An 11,113-nucleotide genomic window follows, 5' to 3' on the forward strand; every position below is an offset into this window, starting at 1 on the left:
TAATAAAAACAAGCCTGTCCTCAACATATTTCTAATAGAAGGTCATTAGCTGAAATGACTTTAGATAATTTTGAACTGACCTTTTTCTCTGAATTATTATGGCACAAAGAAAAAAAAAATCTCTTACCTAAAAGTGCATTTTTTCCATGATCATCTGGCAAAAACCGCTTGTCAACAGCGCAGACTAGAATGTGCTCAGGAAGGTTGGGAGATTTGGCTCCTACTAACAGGAAGCCTGCTGGGATATCAATTTGCTCCATGCACAGAGATACTAACCGTAAATCCTTGCCTGCTTGACAAAAACCTACAAAACAAACCAAAACAAATGATAAATCTTCAAAAGATTTAGTTTAATTTTCTTGTTTTTATCAGTTCCAAAAGCAAATGGGGCTTCACAACTTGATGCTGTAACTGGGGGTTTTAATATATCTTTTTCAAGGGAAACAGAGGAAATGGAGATAGCATCTCAGCAGACCCCACTAGCTCAGGGTTTCAGAGACAATAGATAAACATTATTTTAAAGAGATCCTGAACACATTCAGGCAGAGAAGAGAAGAAAGTCTCTAAAGACTAGACATCAAATGGCTCAGAAACTCCATTTTTCAAAAACATTCAAAATAAGGAGGAGATTTTGTGATTTTGGAACAGAAAACAGTTCTTAAAACATCTCAAAGAATATTTTTTTTTGCCAAAATTTAGTTTACAGTCTTTTCAAGAGAACCAATTTTGTCTTTGTTGTTTGTAACAGGCTGACATTGGTACATAAACATCATGACGTAATACAAAGGAATGATAAAAATTGATGACTGAAGTTTAGTACTGACTACTAAAGGAAAAATATTTAAAAATCTGATTTTTAACTTGTCTATACATTTTAGGAATTCCGGCAAACAAAAGATTAATTCACTGGTTTTAGAGATGTACAGCACGTTTTCTGTAAGTCTCCAATTGGGCCTCTTGAAGTCTCAATGGACTGCATGACTTCAAGCCTCCAGTTATTACGCTTTTTCCCACCCAAATACACATATGCACACAAAATAAGAACAAAGCGTTGGTTCTTGTGCTACTGATCAATGTAGGGCTAAAGCCAGCGGCAGAAATGGGCAAAACCGGGGACTGGAGTGAGCTTCTGCTGTTCCACGTCCTGCAGCGAGCAGGTAGCAGGCTGGGACACACAGAAAAGCACAACAGGGCAGCCCAGAGTTGTGGCCGGGCACCACAACGGGGCCCTTGCGAGCTCAGGACACAGGGTGAGCTTGGCAGCCAGCCACCAAGCAGCCACAGTGGGGATTTTCAAAAGGCTGGATGGGACAGCTTAGGGCACTTCGAATCATAAAGCAATTACAAGACCTCTGGAGGTCCATCTGGTCCAATCTTTTGCTCATACCAAAACCAACTTCGAAGTTAAATTCTTTTGACTAAGTAAATTAACAACATTCAAAGACTCTTCCACTAGCTTCAGCACTGGACTTACAGGGGTCACAATCACCCGTTACTTTTTAGTACAGCTCCATCGTATTATTTTTCTTGAGCAACATCTGCTTTCAAGCAAGGAAATGACAGGTGTGAGAGAAAGCAACAGTCGTGTGGCTTCTTCCACAGGAAAAGACACGATCACACCAGGCGTTCTGATTTCCCTTAGGCAGAAGTCAATGAAAGTACTACCAACTTTTACGAAGAACCAGACTATTATGTTGTGTTCCCCTCCAATTCTCACTTCTCCAGCTGCAAGATCAGAGCTACAGTCTGGCCTCACACCTCTCCCAGCAGCAGCTGGTGGAAACCCCCCCTCCCCTTTCAGGATGTCCAAAGACATCACACATTTATCCACTGACCATCTCTCTTTCACTACAGCCATAGAAATATCACAACATAGACAACACATGCATCTGCATGAATCAATATTTCAAAAGAAAGAAAATAAAAATCATAATGTGTCATGTTTTAATATTATTGTTAAAAACAAAAATATCAAACTAAACTTGAAATTATTGTCATATCTAGTAAGACTTCAGCTATTAACATATATTACTTACACTTAACTTAAAATATTATTGAAATAGTCCACAGTTGTTACAGAAATTGTAAGGAAAAGTCAAATCACTGGAGAAAAACACTGACTAAGCATCTGGAAACACAATGTGATCACAGCTTAACCAACAGCTACCTCAGCCAGTAATATCTGTGTCTGCGCTTTTACCTACTGTGCTAAACCCCATAGTTTAAAACTTCAGCAAAATAGTGAAAGCTAATGTTATTTTTTGGTTTTGTCTCAGAACCGTACCAGGCAAAGAGCATGCGCAAAGTGGAATGCAGGGAGTCAGCTAGCATGACCTTCCTGGCAAGCAGTAGCTTGCTGAAAACAGAGTCCAACACAGGTTCAGTCTTGTGCCTACACCCACAATCTGCTGAACCAGTTCTTGGCTGAATAGTTTCTTCAGTTCATCTGAATGAGATCATCATTCAATGATGAATGAATGAGTTCATCATTCAATCATCTCAGTTCCAGCAGCAGCTCACTCGAGCTGAAAGCTAGCTTGGCTTCACCCCTCACACACGCCTTCTTCCAGCCAGTGAATTAAAACGAAGTCTCTAAAGTTTTTATTTACAAATCAGCAGATTTTAGTGATAACTCACCAATAAGAAGGAACCTATGTGTTAGGGGAAAAGCATTAAAACTGCACATTTAAAGCAAAATTTATTCTTTTCTGATTAGATGCAATTTGATTTTAGTATGTTAAGCTCTTTTTAAGGTGTATTCCTTAGAAACATATTGATCCTAATCAAATGGAACGCTAGGTACCAGGCTAAGTATTATCTAGACTTTCAATGTAATTTAGAAAGAAACAGTTGCAGATAAACATTGGAACAAAACTCCCCTTACATTCAGAATAGAATTTGCTTATTCAAATGTTTATGCCATTTGGGTACTATGTCCATAATTTTCAAAACTGGCCTTAAATATTTAGGCATTCAGTGAAATCTGAGTAGCTGACATGCTTAAAAAATACCACTCTACATCTAGATTAAAAATAGAAAAATTACCCACTGCTGACAATGTGGGCAAACAGGAAATCTGTAGATAAGGATTATGAAACAGCAAGTGCGGGAAGATTTTAAGACAGATTTAAACCTGTGCTTTTACGCAAGTACTCTTTAGCCTTGTCTCTACCTAAAGATTTTCAGGAAATGCCCAGAAAAACAAACAGTGACTAAAAAGAGGCTTTTGAATTCATTGTTAGTAATAGCAATACTAGGACACCAAAGAAAGCAGGATTTTTGTTGTCAATGTTGTTAACAGTTATGCTTCAATATAGACTTGCTTTCAGAAAGAGCACACGACACTGAGAGGGCTGAAGATCATATGAGAAACTTAGAGCCTCTTTGGATGCTTGAGGGTTTCAATGTCCCAGTAAGACGATGCAATATCCCAGCACTCCACAACATCTGAGACAGAAGCAAAGACTCTGCTATCATGCAGGCTAGGAGCAAAACAACTTCAGCTACACTTTGCGCAGCTGCACATCACCACTCTGCATGACTTCCCAGGGGAGAAGGTGCAGGAAAACCCTAAGGAAACCCACCACAACATCACAACACCTTCAGTTTATAAGCATTACTTGGTAACACCTTAGCAGTACCCATTGAAACAACCTCATGCATCTCAGTCTGCTATCACAGGCAACAGCAGCCTCTTACCTGACAGACTGTTAATCTGAATATATTTAATATTTCCCACCACTTAGGATATGTAGGACTGTACTGTAGAACTGCTGCGTCATGCCTAATCTGCAAACAACACCTAAGATTTACCCCCTGTATTGTTTCTTACTCCACCCAAAATGGTCTCAGATCCCTTCCAAGTTCCCCTTCTTCCTCCTTTCACAATCTCCTCCGGCATCCTCCTCTGCTTTGGCTGGCGACATCCCTGGATCAGAGGTATGTATGTGTAGACTGGCTGGCCAGCACATGCCTCTGTAATGTTCAGGCTGTGTAAGAGGAGAGCTATAATTACTTTTCTGCCCCAGGGGACATTAGTTTGGGGACACCGATGTCATCCAACCAGCTCCTGAACTTCACAAATCTTGCTGAAATTCAGTACATTTAGGATCTCTATCTGTCTGCCAGAAGCAGCAGAAAGCAGCTATCAGCTTCCCAACAGATGGGCAGCAGAGCTCACAGGCAACTGCCGAAACCTTCTTTTCTGAGGGAGCAAGACAAGTAACAGGGCTGACGCTAAAAAGTTTCCTCTGGCTCCCCTTCTGCAACGGGGAAAGGGATCCCAGTGGGCGCACAGCAAGAGGGGGCAGCAACGACAGACCCTCCGGACGCTCTTCTCTTGTTTATTCCACAGCTGCAACAAGAGAGCCAGGGAGGGCTGCGGGGCTTGGCCAGGTACAGCTGGGGCTCACTTCGAACAGGAGATATGGAGAGAATGCAAATCTGCTTCTGTGCAGTAAAAGTCTTGAATTTTCCTTCAAAGACAGGCAGATGGTATGCAAGAGCCCTTCATTATCCCATGTTCCCTTGGCTTTTGGGGCTGCAAATCACTCTCCGAGTTTTAAGTTCTTGCTGCTTTTTTAAAGTCAGTGAGAAAATTCCACGAGAAACATTAATTTGGAAGCAAGTAACTGACTGTAGGGAGAAGAAGGAGGGATTAACCCCTTTCTCTGCTATATTTACATATATAAAATTGTATTTTTCTAACTAGCAAGCAACACAGAGACCCCAACCCTTTTTTTTCTGTTTTGCATTATTTTGCATTGATATTTAATTATCTGTGAGAGATAACCGCTTCCACATTGAGAAAGACAAAACATGATGTCTCTGTACGAGCAGAACTTGTGCTGCCCATGTTGAAGATTTAGAACATGCAAAATCCACTTACATTTCATAGCTATTAATTTATAATTGAGTTTGCACCTAAATTTCTATGTCAAGCAGCGCTAACACATACAACTCAAGAAAAAAGAATGGCACTTCAGCGTCACATTTACCTATGTACCTTTTACAGACATCTAAGTATGAAGAAGAGAAAACCCATGAGCCACTAAAACAAACCAGCTTCTCTTAATGAAATTGTTTATCAATGTGTAATTATAAAAAGTAAAACCACACAGCTGAGCTGTTCCATTAAAAAAATCATCTTCCCACAGGATCTCAGCTTTGTTTTAAAAAAAGAACAGGCATTTATATTCTGATTAGAGATTTGCAAATACCAAGAGCAGTCACAAAAAAGAATAATGAATAGCTTTTACAGACATTATCTGCATTTCTTTGAAAGAAAATTCATTAGTTTTTGCTTCTGAGAAGCACATTTACATTCTCCAACATAATTTCATTTAAATTAATCGAGTCCCATCTTCCTGAAAATGAAAATGTATCCCCACAACTATCAACACCTAGAAGTGCTGGAATCTTCTTAAAAATGAAATTTGTATATATTTTCCCTTTCCCCACCAGTAACAAGAAGTAGTTTCAATGTGGGGTGCAAGCCCCTTGTTGTACTGCAATAAATGGGGTATTTGCATAAGGAATTAGCTTCCAAGAATTACATATGAATTACTGGTCACTGTCACTTGCTATTGTAACATCAGGGTAACTGATCAGGTGTTAAGTACCTGCTTACCTAATTGCTTCTGAAACTACCTTGGTCCTTCTTTAAGCATCAGGTAAATTGAGGATTTACTAACAAAAGAAAGGTGCTACTATTGTGTTTCCCACAGCTTGCATAAAATGCTATTCCACAAATTAGAAATAGCCTCTTTTAAAGCTACAGCAAACAAGTGGTTCAGAACAGCTTCTTGTATTATTTTGTTGCATATTTGAGGTACTCGTATGAAAACGAAGACCTTATTTTCACGGAATGGGTAAGTTAGTTACAGAAGTTTGTGCTGAGCAGAAAAAAAAGCCCCTGAAAGTAAGTGAATCCCCCAAATACCATTACTCTTCTTAATTAATTACAAAGTCTTTACTTTTTATGACTAATAGTTAAGGATCAATGGCAAATGCATTTGCTCTTTCCAGTGGGCTAATAGGAGAGTTAAGGGATCTAATATTATGGCTAGCTAAGAAGGAACATCCAACAAACTGTCACTAGTGAGGCATTTATTTTTTAACTGATTAAGAAAGGCATTAAGATCTACTTTCTGCACCCATGTGAGGGACAACTCAGCCATCTGAATAAAAGAAGTCACCACAGAAAATAATATGATGGTTATGGCATATATCCTGAGATCAGAAAAAGCAAACGGCACAAATACCTTAAAAGGGAAAAAGGTTTCACCCCATCTGTGCTAAAAGGTGGGAGATGGGTTTTACAGCAAGCAGAGCTATGACCTGCAGGTTCTAGTACCAATATTTTGCTCTTCGATAAGCAATTAAATACATGCTTAGTTTAAAGCATCTAAACACTTACAGTGACTTCAATTAGTCTATCAGTATTATTTAACATTTTCCTAATGTTATTTATCTTTGTAATTGAATAACTAAGATAAGGGATGTAAAAAATGGACACAATCCTGTCTTACATCTCTGGAAGGGCATATTCATGAGATGAAAGATGAGCTATCAGATTAATAACTTGCTGAGATACGGTCTGCAGCGTGAATGTTTGAGTACCTGAGTGTTTTAAATATTTACGTGAAACTGTCCTAACAGATCATTAGCAGTATTTAAAAAAATGTATTTTCCTTTCCCTTTCCAGATACAAAACCACTGCTCTCTTAAATTAGCTCCTTGAGAACAATACTGAAGAGTGAGACAGATTTTGTAAATTCAGAATGGTAAACTTGACAAAGACTAATGAACAATCCTAAAATTCTGCAGATGTAACATAGGAAACTTTCTTCTAGGATGCTCTGATCAGAAAAGACTTCTAGATAAAAATCAAAACACAGAACTGCCCCTGGAAGGTCATCTTTTTCCAGGACATACTAAAAAGCATAATATTACATATATCTATATATATGACCATATAATTACATGTATTATGTAACTATAGGGTAACTAGGCATAACCTTGTGACATGCAATATGCAGTCACAGCATAGAGGTCTGCATTGCAGCGAGCACTTGACAGCTGAGCACCTCCTTGCAGTGCCACATCAAGCAGGGCAGCCTTATGAAGCAATCCTGAGCAGAGGCAGCAAAGGCGCTGGTGAACATGGAACAGTTTGCACGTGGATGAAAGGACACCTCTCAAGCAAAGACAAAGACCTTTATCTGGAAAGTCACAACTAACATTTTTGTCTGGGCATGCAAATGCAACCAGGGATCACCAGAACGTGTGAGTGAGACTGAGAAAGATCTCTTGATGTCATATAAAAACTCTTTCACAATCGAATGAATGGTGGCCTTGGAGCCAGATAAGGTTTTGAGCCCTACTCCCGCTACTGGCAGGCTGGTCCAGAATCGTGTCACCAATAGTTAGAGAATCCTAAACCTTTAATTTGAATGCATTCACAACCATTTTATGCATCCATTACACTTCTGCAGGGCCCTGTTGGCATGATGGGCTCTTTTCCCTCCTTAGTGTTTTATCCTTGGTATATTTAGAAGGTATAAGCATACGCCATTTCAGCTTTTGTCCTGGTAGGCAAAGAGCCTCGTTAGATAGAACTCCTTCCTCTTACCATCCTGTTGGCTCTCCTCTGCATCCTGCCGAGTTTATTTTACATTTCTTTAACAGAAGTGATGAGAACTTCTGCTCTCCACAGGAGATTTTGCAGCCTTTACTGATACTTGTCCTCAGTTGAGAATACCTTTCTAGGAACACACCTTTATGCTTTCTGCTTCTCTGCTCCTTCCAATTTACAAGCCTCCAAAGGATAGCAAACACATTTCTGTGTGAATAACAAATTCTCCCAAGAATATTCCCCAGCTTCCCATAGCCTCCAGCCTTTCTATTCATTGTATTACAGGGAACTGGAGGTACATTGTTACGGAGAGTAAACATGCTTATATAAACTGCATTCAGAAGGGGTAAAGGCAAAAACATCAACATTTGCCACCAATTACCCCCCAAAAATGTCAAAGGATTACCAATCACTAGTGCTTACTTCTATCACTGCACATAACCATACACTATAATAAGGTATAAAACCATTCTACATATGAAAAGTTTTTATGATCTCTGCCCAAGGCAGCCCATAATTCAGGGAGATACTGAAAAAAATGTCAAGAACAGGTTTTGGACCTGGTGGGAATGGTTGTTTGTTTCCAAGGGTTTGAGGGGGGCAGGAGGTGTTTCTAAGAGAAGCATATCTAATAAATATGAATAGATCTTCCTTCTTTAAGGAAGTGAAATCTTCAGAATAGCACAATTATGAGATAAGATGAACCAATTACATCAAGTTTACTTGGTCCAACAGGCATATTCATAATGATCTGACCCTTTCTTTAACACATTTAAAAACAAACAAAAAATTACTGTCAACAACTTTGCTTATCTAGAACAACAAGCAGGACAGCTCAGGGTAAACTAGCAATGGCCAGCAGGCAGGTGGCAAAGACAAAACAGGCAAGTTTCCACTACCATCTCTCTTATCCCCTTGGCAGCAGAAGAAACACCAGGTCTCTTCTCCATTTTCTCTCTCCAAACTTTTCCTTCTGCCCATGGAAGCAACTAAATCCAGCTTTGCCAATGTTTCTGAGAATAATTTAGGGATAGATTGAGAACCAGCCATACTGATGCTGACTTATGCAACTTCTCTGAGGACAGTAAACCAATGATGACCAACGAAAATAAGGGGCTTTCAGAAACTAATAAAGTGCCACAGCAAGTTTTAGATGCTGCTTTCAAATAATACATCACATTTTATGTCCTGAAACAAGTCCTCTTATTCCGTATTTTCTCATATTTAAGGCTTTGACTATAAACTGTATTTCCAGACTTCCTAGCTCAAGAGTTTCTAACTGTAGAGACTATTATACTGAGAATTAGCTGTAAAGATCACACACGTAAAAGAACGGACACCAACCATCAGTAGTGCAAGACCCTTCTGGGGCAGGTTTTTGTGAATACGGGATTGGTGGACTACTTGAATCTGACATGTCTTCATCCTCATCTTCATCTTCCATTTCATTAACAGCTTGGTTGGTAGAAAAGTCCAGGTTTCCATTTTGTGCATAGCGATGTACTAACTCTTTGTCCAACTCTTCTACCTTTGGCTTCACATCTGAGCAAGAATATAAAATAAAACAAACTTTTCATCAGTACTTGCATTTAGCTCCTTCTAAAATAACCAGCATGACATTCATTCTCCTTAATGAGGCCCGAGATTCAGATTTTGTGTCACACAATGAACTGCTGTGTGGCTTTTTGGGGTTTTTTAATGAAATATATCACACCCTTTTCTCACACAGAAAAACAACAATTGAAATGTGCCATACTTTCATGGTTACCTTCCGGCAAGAAAGGAGGCTGGTCAGGATCCAGGTATAGCTGTGAGAAGATTGGCCGTGGGACAACGCTGCTACATCTCAGAGAAGCTTCTATAGAGTTATGAAGAGCTTCTTCAAAACGGGCAGATTTTAGTTGCCCTGCATATGAATTCCCCATGATCTAAAAACACAAAGAAAACATCTGATAAGGGGGTGGGAAAATGCATATGCAGACCATTTACAGATGAAGAGTGAGGTCTTATTGACATCCACCGCGACAGTGATATCAAGTCAGCAAGAAAGTATGCTATGAAAGTAACACCTCTAACTAGTAGTACATCTTCACATTTGTCTCTATCTCGTTGACTGTGTCCCCTTGTTTCAGTAACAGGTTTTAGCACATTTCTAAAACACTTCTTTGTGTCTTCTGCGTACATGGCCCCTCAACAGCCTCAAGAACCTGCCTGGTGTAGAATTTAATGAAAGGTAAATAAAATCATTATTACTGTATTTTTTAGGATTTTCAGAGTAGACTACAGAAGGGTACGTAACACAGAAAATTAAAAACATCAAGTTTGGCTTCATCACTAGTTGTCTAACTGTGTTAACACAATTTTACTTGTCAGTATGCCATCATTTGCAGAGAAATAATACATATAGACATCCAATAACTTGAATTTTTCCTCTTGCTAATATTAACTGAAATTATGCAAAGGCCAGTTATCTGTCTTTTCAGGGTCTTCACCTTTTATCTTCAATGTATCACTATGATTTACATGTAGTCTGATCCATACAATTTAAATTGTGTAATCACACTCTTACAACAGAAGATGTATGTAAAAAAACAGAGACATAAATAGCATCCAAACCATACACAGCAAATGCTGTGAAATGTTTTTATTTTAAACTATGCTTTACACCAGTATAGTGATAACAATCATTTAAATATCTGCTTTGACATTAACATTTATGTTTATAAAAATGATGACTTTATGAACTTCATGAAATATTCAAGCACAGACAGACCATCACTTCTCTTTGGGTGACATTATATAGTCCACAGCGTGTTATACTTGTGCCCCCCGCATTAGGATACAGACTCTCAAATGTAAACATTTAGTAGCAGGATGGCCATGGAAGTTTTACAATGAGCTGAGGGAGACTCACTGAAACATGCAATTTTCCACTTTGCTGGATCATTATACCATATGACATTTGCTCCAAAGAAACAGCAGTCTAACATTTTCCAATATTCTGAATACAAGACTGCATTTTCGGAGAATTTTGTTTCAACAGAGATAACTTTTCCCCAGTTAAATCAATAGATAGAAAAGTACAAAACCTTATAACGTTATCTTTGTACTTCCCTTCACTAGATGTCATCTAGCCCTATGACCAGGAAGAGACCTTGGCCAAGAAGATAAGCTGGCATTTAGAAAACCTACAATTCCACTCCTGCTTTATCACTGGGTTGCTCAAGGTCCTCAGGGCCACCTGTAAAAGAGCAATAGTGATGACAACCACTTACAGCAGCATTTGAGATCTGCTGGTATAGACAAATATCTAAGAGTTAATATTACTATACTACTGGAATACATAGGCATGAAGCTTATCTAATTACTCACCTCCAACCTGGGAGAGAAGCTCAGTTCCCTGTTCAGTTAGAGACTTCATACAACTTTGGGCAAAGAATTCCACATCTCTGACTTAGACCCGCTTTTAATAAATTT

The 11,113-nt window shown here is 38.9% G+C and overlaps 1 protein-coding gene across 2 annotated transcripts in view; it reads right to left on the minus strand.

Moving 5' to 3' along the window:
* The window catches only part of GREB1L (GREB1 like retinoic acid receptor coactivator), a 61,651-nt gene extending 51,645 nt beyond the window's left edge, over positions 1-10,006 (minus strand). Inside the window, exons 1-4 of one of the 2 annotated variants that reach the window (XM_059815450.1) lie at positions 9,995-10,006; positions 9,405-9,564; positions 8,981-9,178; positions 128-304 (exon numbers count right to left, since the gene is read on the minus strand). In XM_059815450.1, the coding sequence (XP_059671433.1) occupies positions 128-304; positions 8,981-9,178; positions 9,405-9,561 (532 nt within the window). In that variant the 5' untranslated portion in view covers positions 9,562-9,564; positions 9,995-10,006. Of the gene's footprint in view, positions 1-127; positions 305-8,980; positions 9,179-9,392; positions 9,565-9,994 lie in introns of those variants that run through there. The other variant, XM_059815449.1, reaches the window with a different exon arrangement.
* Positions 10,007-11,113: the final 1,107 nt, after the last annotated feature.

The sequence above is a fragment of the Gavia stellata genome, chromosome 3 (assembly GCF_030936135.1).
Source record: "Gavia stellata isolate bGavSte3 chromosome 3, bGavSte3.hap2, whole genome shotgun sequence".
NCBI lineage: Eukaryota > Metazoa > Chordata > Aves > Gaviiformes > Gaviidae > Gavia > Gavia stellata.